Genomic DNA, 14535 nt, shown 5'->3' with positions numbered 1-14535 from the left:
ACTTGGGATACCTAGGTCATCAGTCCATGTTGTTGAGCCCTGACATCATCAACATCTATACATTCATGGATGTATGTCCTTGATAGTGAGTTTACAAGGAACAACTTGCCAGGGTGATACAGAACTATAACATTGTAAACTTGCAACCGCATCAACATATAGATAGAATTAAGAAGTCTGATGTTTATTTGTGTGGTTCGTCTTATTTTATTACCCCGCTGCTGTCATTTCACATTTAAAAAAAATTTTCTTATCAGTTTGTTCCAGCTGGGGACGGAGCATCCTACCGAATGCCAAACATTCACTAGCTAACTCACATATTCTAACCAAGAGATCTTTTTAAGATTCTGACCGTCCCTTCAAGTGCAGTTGTTTGAATCTTTTTTGCATTTGGTTCAATGGACATATTTGTCACATAGTTCTTGAAATTCTTCTTCATGAGTCTAATTGGTCCTATAATTACTGGAATGATAGAAATCTTCCTAAGATTCCAGTTTCTTTTCATGTCATACATAAGACGTTTGGTATTTCGTTATCTTTTTCCTCTCAGCTCTGTTTAATCCAGCATCATCCTAACACTAATAGAACACTAACTTCTTCTAAGGTTGCTTCTTTCTTCTTCTTGTCCCATATCACTATGTCAGGTTTTATGGCACCGTTTTCTAGATATGTAGCTATAGGGATTGCATAGTCACAGTGGATAGCGTGCAACTTATTTCCGACTGTTCTTTCAGTTATTGTTGCATTCAATTTTCAAGTGGAGATATTCAAGCACTCCATTGTGTCACATTGTATAGTAGCCGTTCTCCAACAGAACCTTACAGTTGGATTTTGGGTGGCTCACACTCTCTACTGTGTGGCAGAACCTACACTTGCTGTCATTGCTTAGATCACTCCTTCTCTTAAAAGCATTGATCATCAAGCCTTGATCTTGGGCAGACTCCTGATCATAGAGGAGTGGTTCTCTTTTAGCCAGGCCATACAGCTTTCCTTATCTATATAGTTCTGTATACATTAATACCTTAATACATTAAATACTGTACACACTGTTGGTTGGCTCATTCCACTATTTTTGTGCAACAGAAGTTCTTGGTGTATTTTTGTCAACTCTTTTGCGCTATTTCCATAGCAAACTTATTTTCTGATTCTGTCTCATTTATAAGATAATTTTGTCCAAAATATTTGTCCAGTTTCGTGATGGAAGCTGTTCTGTTGCCTCTTGTTTTGTGATATTAGTGCAGCATTTTGAGGTTTGGATTTTGGGAGTTCATCAAATATTGCCTGGTGTTTACAAGAGTTGCACGATACTGATGGTCAATTTCTGAGAGACCCATACGCCCTGCTCCTTTCGACATATACAGGCTTGCAGACACTGATTTCTGAATGTGAAATGTAAACATTTAGGTGTCACTGCTACTCTCCATAATTGCATCTATCTGTTTGTTTTTTATCTGTAAATCTAGACATGCGCTAAGGTCTGTTATTTCGTATTATTATTTATGTAAGGAATATAATTCTATGTCCCTTAATTATCTTAAGGTTACTAATTTACGCAAACATAGAGTTAATTTTAATAGGCTCTTCCCTCACTCAGGAATACATTTTACACGCATAGGTCAAAGATCGAGACAAAATGAAAAGATGTGTATTATGATATTTACTTGTCGACATGTTGAAGCAGTTCATGTGGAATTAGTTAAAACATGCCTATCCATGCAGTGATTCTTTCATTTGTGAGATTCCTATGCATATTTATTCTAACAATGCTCAATCTTTTATAGCTGGTTGTAATTTGATTAGAAAGATATTTGTTTCTGATGAATTGGCAGAAAAATTCAGTTCATACAACATCAACCATCTTAGCATATCAATGTATTCGGCTTGGTTTGGAAGTGTTATATCGCATATCCCTCCATATTTACATAAATAAAACAGAAATCAGCAGGAGCAGTGGCAGCGACAATGTTGGTGATGCTAAGACGAACCCCGTTCGTCGACACAACATAAATTATCACACCAAAAGCACCCAACAACATTAAAGCCTATTTCTTTATATACTCAGATCACTGGCATAACTCACAACTCACCTCAACAAAGAAAACTGCTAGAGGAAGTCATTCATCATAGAAAAATCAAATTCAAAGCACAAACATCACAGCCAATGCCCCTCCAGAAGTATATAAACACAAATAATTATCCCATGGAACACTGTAATAGTATAATTCTCACTAGAATACCTTCACGACTTTATCAGCTTCAATTTGATATGACAAGTGAATATAACCCCCAGACAGATGACTTCCTGCTGTTCATTAAAATATGAAAACAAACACAAATCTAAAACAAAAACGATACATTAACACCGGGAAATATTTATGTCTACAACTACGTCCGCAGGAATAGTATAAATACAGCAGGTTTTTTGACAAGCAATCAGATCAGTGCAGCTCACCAAGCAGTGAGGTTTGTCTCGTCAGCAGCAGCAGGCAGTCAACGACGATTCACTTGATACCAGAAGCTTAAGCCAGCAGCTGCAGCAGTCAGTCAGCGTCAATTTATTTAATACAACCAGCAACGGCAGCCAGCTCTGGGCTGACTCAACAGCAGCAGCAAACTGTCACCAATCTCTCACTAGCGACATCTGTAGCAGCTCTCTAGACTACCCCTCTTTCGCCACCAACTCCCAGAGCCTACCACCTATGCCATCCTTGTTTCAAGTAGCTGACCAACATTCTCATCACTACTGCACATCAGCCAACGTTCCTGTCGCTGCCGTCATTACCACAACCTTTATTTCAAGCAGCCCACCAACATTCCTGTCACTGCTGCCGCCGTATTCTGCTGCCTTACCATATTCTGACAATATCAACCGACCGACGCTGTCTTTGTTTGATGCAACCGACAAACATTCCTATCACTGCCGCCGCTGTCACTGACACATCCTGACAATATCTGATGTGATATGTAAAGTGAAGAACATAGACGAAGCCCGGTTAGGAGGGAACAGAACACGTGCATTTTATTCAGGATAATTACATAGAGAGTAAATCTATTATTAGTTTTGTACTAAGTTTGTTTGCCGGTAGTTGGTGTTAGTTTCGTATCATAACATCCCCCCTGTTTACTTATGTGTTATTGTGTTGTTGTTTTTTTTTCTAGTCCTTGAACCTTGTTGGGGTTTTTATGACTCGTCCAGATCGAGTACGGGTTGGACTTTCCTGGACTGAGTCTTCCTGTGTGCCTTTTGTATTGTTGCAGTGTGTGTCAGTTTGTTTTTGTCCATTGTGTACATGGGTTTGTCCCGTGTTCTGCATTGTTATTGGTGCTGGGTCGTCAAAGCGGACTCCCTTCATTGTCGTCTTTATTGGTACAGCACGAAGGTGAGCTCTGTTGCAGAGTCTGGTCCCGTTTGGAGTCTGTACAGTGTAGCTCCTTGGGTTGTCCTCATCCTTCCAAACAATTGTCCCGGGGTACCATAGCTTGTCGTCTTGGTTTGCTTTGGTCACATGTTGACCTGAGTATAGTGGTGGTAGGTCTCTGGTTTGCATCTTACCGTCGTGGTTTCTCTTCATTTCATCTGACCTTTCTTCTAGTTGCTGCCAATGCTCTTCCTTTCTTGGCTTTGCTCGGCTGGGGAGTGTCATGGGTATAGCTTGTCCGAATAGTAGTTCAGCAGGTGATGGTAGGTTGCTATCTATTGGGGTTGCTCGGATCTGCAGTAGTGCTAGTTGTATGTCACCCTTGCCTTTAAGGCATTTTTTTCATTACTGATTTGACATGTCGCACGTCTCTCAATAAATCCATTGCTTCTAGTGAAGCATGGTGAGCTGGTGATATGTTTAATACCCCATGATGTAATGAAGTTGTGGAAGGCTTGCCCGGTGAATTGTGGGCCACTGTCTGTCATGATTTGGTCAGGTCACCCGAATAGGGATGCATAGCTCTTGATTTTGTCAGCTACTGCTTTGCTGGTAATGGGTGTGGGCATTTCGTCAATCACTGGGTATTTTGAGTACCTGTCCACGGTGAGGAGATATTGCCATCCATTTATTTCGAACAGGTCCGATGCAATGTATTGCCACGGTTGTGATGGAATGTTGTGTGGCTTGAGTGGTTCCCGTCTGTTGGCATCCTGGTGTTCCTGGCAGAGTGAGCATGACTGGCACATTTTTTTCGACGTCCTTGTTGATGTTAGACCAGTATATGCTCTCTCTTGCCAGGCGACGGGTTTTTTCTATGCCTTGATGGGCCTCATGGAGTTGGCACAGGATGTCACTCCTCATAGATTCTGGGATCAGAACCTGCCTTCCTTTGAAGAGTATTCCTCCCTCGAAGGCTAGTTCTTCACAGAATGACCAGTATGTTCTGATGTCAGTTAGGACATCCCGGAAAGTTTCTGGCCATCCCTGGAATACGATCTCTTTCAGGAGGTTTAGAGTTCTATCCCTTGTTGTCTCGCTACAGAGCAAGGCTCTCTTCTCCGTCGAGAAATTGATGGTTGCAATGGTGAGGTGTCCATCATCGACTTCTGTGTCTATGCCATCAATTCTTTCATCTAGTTCGACGACATTGTTCTTTTCTGGGTTGGGCAGTCGGCTAAGTGTGTCCACAAAGATCATGTCTTTGCCTGGGTGGTAGACTACCCTGAAATTGTAGCCTTGTATCTTTAAAAGCATACGTTGCAGACTTGGTGGTGCTGAGTATAGCGGCTTTGAACATATAGTGACTAATGGTTTGTGATTGGTCACTACAGTGAACGTACTTGCATAAAGGTACATATGATAACTCTGGATACCATGCACAATTGTGAGCATTTAGTGCTCGATGTTGCTGTATCTGGATTGGCATTTGGTCAGCGTCTTAGAACCGAATGCGATTGGCTTGTCTGCCTGTGTCAGTGCTACCCCCAGACCCTTCTGCGATGCATCGACTTCCAGTGTTACTGGTTTTGTTTGGTCGTAGTAGGATAAAAGGGTGTCAGCGGTGATCATTTGTTTTAGGTCATCATAGCATTTTTGGTGGTCTGGATCCCATCTCCAGGGTGTTTGTGATCTCAGGAGACTGTGCAGAGGGTGTGCTTTCTCAGCGAAGTTTGGTATATATTGGGAAAGATAGTTCAGCATTCCTAAGAAGCACTGTAATTCGTCCTTGCTTTGCGGCTGAGGCATCTGTTGGATGTCATGTACTTTGGTAGGGTCTGGCTTGATGCCGGTGGGTGTGTATATGTTTCCGAAAAATGTGATGCTGCTTTTTTTGATGGCACATTTCTTACTGTTAAACACAAGACCAGTTTTAGCTGCTCTTTCCATTAGGTTTCGCAGATTTCTGTCATGTTCCTCATCGTCCTCTCCATATACTGCCACATCGTCAGCTATGTTAGCTACACCTTCCAACCCTTCAAAGATCTGGTCCATCTTTGCTTGGAATATGTCTTGCGAGACACTTAGGCCAAATGGTAATCGTTTCCAACAGACCCTTCCAAATGGTGTTCTACAGGTTGTCAGTAGCTGGGATTGTTCATCCAGGTGAATCAACCAATATCCTGCTTTGGCATCTAGTTAACTGAATACTTTTGCTTTCACAAATTTCGGGTTCAGTTCTTCAACCGTGGGTATTTTGTACAGACACCTTTTCAAACTGGAGTTAAGTTTCTGAGGGTCGATGCATATCCTGAGAGATCCATCCTTTTTTGTGCTAAAAGCCAGGCTGGAGCACCAGTCTGTGTGCTCCTCTACTTTTCTTAGCACATCCTCTTCTATCAATCTCTCAATTTCTTGTTTGATTTTGTCCTTGAGATGGATGCTGCATTTACGAGAAGGGTCAATGAATAGCTCCGCGTCATTTTTTAGCAGAAGTTTAGCCATTCCGCTGAAGTTTCCGATTCTGTCAAACTGTTCTGGATACGCTTCCTTAAGTTGCATGACATCGCAGATAGGTGTATGCAGAAGTTCTGGCGCTGCCTTCTTTATATCATCAACATTTATCGTGATGAGGTTGAGCTGTTTACTTGTAGGCAGGCCTACAACGGCTGGTCCTGGAACATCTACCACATAAAATACGGCGTTTATCCATTTGGAGTTCTTGTGTCGGCATGGAATGTTGATGGTTCCTGCACAGGTGATTGTGTCACCGCTATAAGATGTGAGTCTTATGTGTGGTGATGGTTGTAGTATGTTTAGGGTGGCTTTGTATGTTCCGTACATTTGTCAGAATGTTCTCATTGGGAGAGTGTTTCCTGATGCCACAGAGTCACTCTTCAACAGGAGTGTATGTGGTGAGTTGGGTATGTGGGGAGGTTTGACGGTTAGGGTTGTGTATGCCTCATTCCTGGGTTCCTTGTCGATGCTGTCCATGCATTTGTCACTGATCGTGATCGCATAAAAGTGTTTGTGATAGTTGTCACTATCACTATCAATGTCTATGTTGTCCACATTTTGGTTTCTTCTTCCACGTTCCGGTCTCCTTTTCTGACTATGATGCCGGTGGTGGTGGGGTTGCATTTTGTGGCCTCTACTAGGAGGTCTACCCTCTCTGTGCTGTTTCGTGGACCTACAGCATCTGGCCCAGTGACCCTTGTTCCCACATGCGGAGCATTCATCGTAATATGTGGGGCACTGTCGTGGTTTGTGGCATGTGTCACAGTTCTTGCATTTCCTGCCCCTGTGTATGCTATGGATATTCTCTTTTTGCGACTCGCGGATTTGTGGAAGTTGGTAGTTTCCGGCTGTGAGGGCTTCGAATTTTCTGCCTTCGGTGAGCACGTCAGCGATCCTGTGTCCTTTGGGTTTGCTGTATAGTTCATTCCTGAAGGCTTCATAAGGTGTGGAGGCAATTATTAGCTCGATGATTCTCTCATGCAGCTCTTCTTCGGAGAAGTCGCAAGCGTTCTGGTTCTGGTGACAAAGTCGTCTAAACTTTCGCCAAGTTTTTGTCTATACTGCATTAAATGCAGTCTGTGTATTCGGAAGTGCACATTAGTGTTTATTTGTGCTTCATAAAACTTCCATAGTTTTTGTGGTGACCGTTTCTCTTCGTCTGCCAACCCACTGGCATTGAGCCGTTTCAGACCCTCGTCACCTATGCCACCACAGATTTTTCTGGCTTGCTTCACTGTGTCCGTTATGTCCTCGTCCTCTAAATATAACGTCATTTTTTGTTTAAATAGTGATAATGCTTCACTAAGGTCGGTGTCAGTCCATTACATTTCAGGTAGATGGGTTGCCATTTTGTTAAGGTTTTAATTTATTTATTTATTGAGGTAGTTTAGCTTTTCTAAGCATGTGGCTTTCTTGTGGTAGTACCGTGTATTAGACGGGGTAAAAAATTACGCTTGGTCTGATATATAAAAAGTTTTAAAATTTCTGTCATCGACAGAAAACTATCCAGTAGACAGTAGATATTTGAAATATTGTTGGATATCAGTAGTGTAAATTTTTGTACACACGAAAAAAAAAAGCGTTTGGTTGCAAGGGACACTTATGGCTGGCTGACATTCGTTGTCGTAGTTTTTTTTTCATGTTGGTTTAATTTTGTTTCCTTTTCCATATAGAGTTTTGTCCAGGCTTTTTAGTGTGTACAAGTTGTTTTACCGCCTGCCACCATGATGTGATATGTAAAGTGAAGAACATAGACGAAGCCCAGTTAGGAGGGAACGGAACACGTGCGTTTTTATTCAGGGCAATTACATAGAGAGTAAAGCTATTATTAGTTTCGTATTAAGTTTGTTTGCCTGTAATTGGTGTTAGTTTCGTATCATAACAATATCAACAGTTTTTAATACGATTGCTTTGACTTTCAATAAAAGTTTGAACTAAACCTTTTCGTGTGTCGTTCTTGCTTCCATATGCTTATTTTTGTAATATAACAGAAGTGTATGGGAGTGTTTTAGAAAATTAAAACTGTTAATTCACGTCCCATTACTTAGAGATCTTCGAGTGATTTTAGTCTTGATGTTATTTCTCCAAATGACTTCATTTACCTTCATTTTAAGAATTATGTTGTTTTTTTTTTGTTTTTTTGGAGTTGTCAATAATTCATTATCAGGAAACCGTCATTCCCTCTGAGGAAAGTTCAAATAGGGATAGTGCTTCAGATAATGCAGATTGCAGTGAGTAATTCTAGCGTGAAAACTAATTCTAAACGTTGAAGAAGAATTTGTGAATCCAGTGATGATTATCTTTGGCATTGGTGTAGAAAAAAAATGTCTCAATTCTTTTGGGCTACTACAAGGAGTATTCCAAAAGTAATGCTTCCTATTTTTTATTCAGCCTGAATAGATCAGAAGGAATTGCAAACCGCATTGTTATGACGACTGAACTTATACATTCATGACCTGAAAGTGCATTCATTTAATAAAATCTGAACAAAATATATTAGACTTCCTTGGAATTTTAACATTATCTTTGCAGAAGTATTTATTTTATCTGTTAATAAATAATACCTATGAACAGATTCATAAAATATGCAGAAATGATGGCATCACTGATTATATGGAAAGCATTGGAAGTCCTTATTAATCACTTAATACAAAAGAATACAATTTCATTAATTTACGAGAATTAAATAAGGACTTACATGGAAAGGCTCATAAATTATATTTGTGTTTGTTTACATTTAAATTAATTTAATATTAATTTAATAAAAAGAACACTTAATATTTTTTTAGTTATCATTTTTTTAAATTCCCCCTGGGCAACGCCGGGAAATGGGACCTGCTAGTTTTCAATGAATTTCCAGTTTTTTTAATGTACAAGCTATTTTATCATATTTCTATTATTAAATTGTACTGAGATTTTAAAATTTTTTCTGGATGTATTTCACATATAAATTTTAGTTCCACATTCTCAAACCATTCTAGTCTTTTGGAGCATTATTTTATTTTGTTTTATTTGATTTTATATATACAGTTCCACCAAAAAGAATGTCCGCACTTTTCATTTTTTCAAAAACTTCAAATTTAAGCTAAATTGAATGTAACTGTTTAAACAACCTATACCTCATTTGATTCCATCTTTATGCCTCTATAATTTTACCTGTTTACATTTGCATTTTAACTGAAGTATCCTAGTGTTTTCATTAATTTAAAAAGATAGCTTCAAATCAAGAAGGCAAAAAGAAACTCTGCAGCAGCAAATGAGCTTAAAACCATCTTTATTCACCTTTTAGCATCTCTGATTGTAAAATATCCATCTTAAATTATCTCTAATCGTAATTGTTGTTGTTCCTAGCTTATACAACATAACATTCAATCCATATACTTCGAGTCTCTCTAAGTGATCGGCAAGAGCTCATTAATCTCCACCTTTCTGGTTTATCCAATCAAGAAATCAGCCGCAGATTAAAATGTGATGAGAAAACTGTAAGAATGACTGTGCAAAAGCACCAAAACACCAGCAGTGTTTGTGATGCCGCTAAATCTGGCCATCCTAGAATTACTTCTTAAAAGGAAAAAAAATGCAGCCTCAGAAACAGATTTGAAATGGCTCTCCAAATCTAACATGATTATACTCTTGTTAAAAAGTGCTCTCTTTCTACAGTTAAGAAAAGATTGAAGGAATTTAATTTGCAAGACTCTGTTTTAAGATGCAAGTCAATGATTTCTGTAAAGACCAGAAAGTGCCGTCTGAAAATCGTCAGATGCAATGAAGATCATGACTCTTCATAGTAGTCGAAAGTGATTTTTAGCAACAAAAGCGAGTTTAGTGATGGTAGGTAGGTAGTATGTTGAAGGAAGGATGAAGAATTAAGTCCTAGGTGCACAGTTTTAATGCTGCAAGGTGGTGAAGGTTCACTTTTGATGTGGGGCGTTATTAGTGCCAATGGTCCAGGACCTATATGTCAGTTGCAAAATCGAATTAATTCGACCAAATACATTAATATGTTGACTGAGTATTTTCTATCCTACTTCGGCCAGAATTTGGATAATAATCCCATCTTCATGCAGGATAATGCTCCCATTCACACAGCTGGCAATGTCAAGAGGTTCCTGGAAGAGCATGATATTCCGTGTTTGGATTGGCCTCCACAATCTCCAGACCGCAATCCTATCGAAAACATATGGCATTACATCAAGCAACAGCTACACAATGATAAAATTTCAAATCTTGAAGAACTTTGGGCAAAAATTAAAGAGAAGTGGGATACCTTTTCACCCGAGTATCGCCGCAGACTAATTCAAGAGAATGCCCCAAAATTTACAGGCTGTCAAATTGCAGAAGGGCTATGCTACTAAATAATAATTAGTTCATTGTGTTCCTGTTGTATTTGTGTTGCATTAATGTTCTAAAGTTACATTTAAATAACAATTTTCCATTGTGTGGAGTTTCTTTTGCCTTCTCAATTTGAAGTTAATTTTTTAAATCGATGTTAACACTAGGATACTTCAATTAAAAGTCAAATATGAACAGGTAAAATTATAGAGCTCATGTTCCCCTATTCCGAATTTGTAGCAACGACTCGACATTCAGTGGACTTGTTTTTTTTTTGAGGGGGGGGGGTTCTACCAAAACAGTAATTAGCAATATTATTTTTTTTTTTAAGTTTAACATTTCAAACTGCTATCAATTATTGCATAATAAAACTAATTAACTTGAAACAAAAATATTTTTTCTTATTTCGAATTATTTAATCAAGGGAAAATTCCATTTTTTTTAAACATGATTATTAAATTTTAAAAAGGTATTTCTAGCAAATTACCTAGAAATTTAATAAACAAAATTATCATAAAACTGATTTTAAATTTAGTAATCAAGTAAAAAAATTGAATTTTTACTTGAATTCGAAATAAGAAAAATGATTTTTGTTTTACTTTATTTTTACTGTGTAATTATTTATATCAGTTTAAAATATGTTTTAAAAAAACATTGTTAATGGCCGCTTTGGTAGAAAAAAAAAGTTCACTGAATGTCGCCTCACTGCCACGAATTCGGAATAGGGACACGTGAACAAGAAAAGCGAAGGTAAAAACCAGGGATACATCTGTTACAGGAGATCCAACTTTAGTAATGTTAGAAAAAAAAAAAATGGAATTTTTTATTAAATAATTCGAAATAAGAAAAATGATTTTTAACTCTCTTTATTGTACAATAATTTATATCAGTTTTAAACTTAAAAAAAAAAAAAAACGTTGTCTGTCTCCCTGTTTTGTAAGTCCACTGATGTCGGCTGACTGCTATGAATTTGGAATAGAGGCATGTGAGCGAGAGAAAAAAATCGAAAGTACAAACAGGAAGACAACAAGTACACAAGATCTCCCCCCCCTGGTAACCTCCTATTTTAGTCACGTAACTTTCCCAGATTGCTTTTTTTTAAATCATGAAACGCCGAAATGGAAATTCACTTGAAAAAAATATAGTCGCCAAATAAACCGAGAAAGAGACTAAGGAAGGGCACTATAATATCCAGAGTGTCTTCAATCAATACTTGAAGCAATTTTAATTATTATGCTAATTCAACATGATCCTCCCTCAACACATTAAAAACCCTACTCTTGTGACGATCTCGTAATAATAGTGACAATCTCCTTCTTACCTAGTGATAGGTTTATTGTCAGTGTTGCCAACTGAGATTTTCAAAACCCGCTAGATTCGGGACATAAAATCTCCAGAAAATCGCTAGATTTTTTACTTTCCGTAACCGAGATTTTGAAAACCCGCTAGAGTAACAAAAAAACATCTCCAAAAAAAGAAACATAAGATTTTAACTTTGTACCTTAATATATAAATTTAGTCGTTATGCAGAGTAAGGAGCGTGCTTTTTTAGACATGAATTTCAAGTTAAATTCAATTTTTATGGTTCTCCAACTTCCAACGTAGACCCCTACTACCATGTCTCCTCCAAAATCAGGGATCTACATTCTAACCTTCCAGAGGTTGAAACCCAATTACAGGAGACTAAACTAGACCTTTTATTTTTAAGTGAAACTGGCATTGGACAGGCTATTTCCCTAGAAGAGTTCGCAATTAAAGGATACTCTAACTTAACTTCTAAATCTGACCCCCAAGATCGCCATGGGCATGGAATATGTGCCTATATAAAAGATAACTTTCCATGTGGTAGGGACATCTCCAGGGAAGATCCTAACTTACCCTATATGTGCTTCCGGGTTGCTTTAGCTCACACTACTGCATTTATATTTACTCTCTATCGCCCCCACAACAGCGGAGTTACTATCTTTAAAAGCATATCTGAGAAAATTGACCAAGTCCTATCTGCTTATCCTTCAGCTAACATTCACGTATGTGGAGACTTCAATGTTCACAACCTCGAATGGTTGACCCACTCAAACAAGACCGATGATGAGGGGAGGCTCTGTCATGATTTCTCCATTGCATATTACCTCACTCAGATTGTTCAGGAACCCACCCGTGTGCCCGACAATGACGGCCAGTATGCGAGCCTACTAGACCTTTTTCTCACAACTTGCCCTGAACTATGTTCAGTTTCTGTTCTGTCGCCTCTTGGATCTTCCGACCACTCTGTTGTATCAATTAAGATAAAAATGAAATGTAAAAAGTCTTCAGACGTACCTCTCCATCGTACAGTATATCGATACTCTATGCCAGACTGGGATAGCTTCTGTATATTTATATCAGATCTACCTCTGCGTTCCATGTTTAAAAAGGATGTGTCCTCTATAGTACAATCCTGATAGAATGGTTAATTGTAGGTACTGACCGTTTCATACCCTCGAAAAAGTTCCAGCAAAAACCTAACAGCCAGCCATGTTTCTCTCCAGAATGTGCTGCTGCCATTGTGCACAGAAATCACTTTTTCCACTGCTCCCAGCGTAATAGATGTATGGAAACTAAAGCCGCTTTCAGAACTGCCAGCAACCATTGTAAGAAAGTAATAAAGAACGCAAGAGCGTTGTATGCTCAATCCGTTAAGTCCAAAGTAGCTGAGCAGCGGCTTGGTTCCCAACAGTTTTGGCAAATAGCAAACAGAATCCTGAACAGAAGCGTGTGCTCCATCCCAACTATTATCAATGGACCTGAGGTAATCTCGTCAGCATCAGACAAAGCCAAACTCTTTGTCAAGAACTTTGCAGCTAATTCTACCCTTTGTGACCAAGGCCGCCAACCCCCAATATTTCCTCCTGTATCAGAAAACACGCTATGTGATATACGTATATCTGTACGTGATGTTGCCAAGATAATCAAAAACCTTGATTCCAGTAAAGCAACTGGCCCTGACGGTATTCCAATTATAGTACTCAAAAAACTTCAACCTGAACTAGCGCCCATACTTACAAAACTGTTTAAACGTTGTCTTAAGGAGAATAGTTTCCCATCTCCCTGGAAAATTTCATCAGTATGCCTTGTATTTAAGAATTCAGGTGATCGCTCATCCCCCTCTCAGTACAGGCTAATAAGTCTCCTGTGCATCATGAGTAAGTTGCTGGAATCTGTGTTAAATACAGAAGTAATCAACCATCTCAACAAAAATAACCTTCTTAGTGACACTCAATATGGTTTCCGTTCTGCTTGATCTACAGCAGATGTGCTTACAGTTATATCTCATAGGATTAGCAAATCTCAGTATGGGCGCTAGTTCAGGTTGAAGTTTTTTGAGTACTATAATTGGAATACCGTCAGGGCCAGTTGCTTTACTGGAATCAAGGTTTTTGATTATCTTGGCAACATCACGTACAGATATACGTATATCACATAGCGTGTTTTCTGATACAGGAGGAAATATTGGGGGTTGGCGGCCTTGGTCACAAAGGGTAGAATTAGCTGCAAAGTTCTTGACAAAGAGTTTGGCTTTGTCTGATGCTGACGAGATTACCTCAGGTCCATTGATAATAGTTGGGATGGAGCACACGCTTCTGTTCAGGATTCTGTTTGCTATTTGCCAAAACTGTTGGGAACCAAGCCGCTGCTCAGCTACTTTGGACTTAACGGATTGAGCATACAACGCTCTTGCGTTCTTTATTACTTTCTTACAATGGTTGCTGGCAGTTCTGAAAGCGGCTTTAGTTTCTATACATCTATTACGCTGGAAGCAGTGGAAAAAGTGATTTCTGTGCACAATGGCAGCAGCACATTCTGGAGAGAAACATGGCTGGCTGTTAGGTTTTTGCTGGAACTTTTTCGAGGGTATGAAACGGTCAATACCTACGATTAACCATTCTATCAGGATTGTACTATAGAGGACACATCCTTTTTAAACATGGAACGCAGAGGTAGATCTGATATAAATATACAGAAGCTATCCCAGTCTGGCATAGAGTATCAATATACTGTACGATGGAGAGGTACGTCTGAAGACTTTTTACATTTCATTTTTATCTTAATTGATACAACAGAGTGGTCGGAAGATCCAAGTGGAGACAGAATGGAAACTCTCTAACACACAAACACACACACACACACACACACTCAATAAATTATAAATTTCAAATTATATTCCTTGTTGAATAATAAATTGTAAATTCTAATTTACAGAGTTTAGATAAAAAAAAAAAATCAATTTTTTAATTAGCTCCCAAAATGATTGTCAGATTTTATCAATTATTTTTTTTGCAGCACTAAC

The 14535-nt window shown here is 38.7% G+C and overlaps 1 protein-coding gene across 1 annotated transcript; it reads right to left on the bottom strand.

Moving 5' to 3' along the window:
• Window positions 1–3992: 3992 nt before the first annotated feature.
• LOC145242774 (uncharacterized) lies at window positions 3993–4814 on the bottom strand. Its single transcript, XM_080105912.1, has one exon. It carries the CDS (start codon window positions 4812–4814, stop codon window positions 3993–3995), a length of 822 nt encoding a protein of 273 aa, XP_079962038.1.
• Between the last annotated feature and the right edge of the window lie 9721 nt (window positions 4815–14535).

The sequence above is a fragment of the Euprymna scolopes genome, chromosome 21, assembly GCF_053919585.1.
Source record: "Euprymna scolopes isolate OS-2025 chromosome 21, ASM5391958v1, whole genome shotgun sequence".
NCBI lineage: Eukaryota > Metazoa > Mollusca > Cephalopoda > Sepiida > Sepiolidae > Euprymna > Euprymna scolopes.
This window is presented reverse-complemented; position numbering and strand designations above follow the sequence as displayed.

Bases quoted from the DNA above. Each gene is read 5' to 3' on its own strand.
- LOC145242774 (XM_080105912.1), bottom strand. From the start codon at position 4,814: ATGCTCACAATTGTGCATGGTATCCAGAGTTATCATATGTACCTTTAT.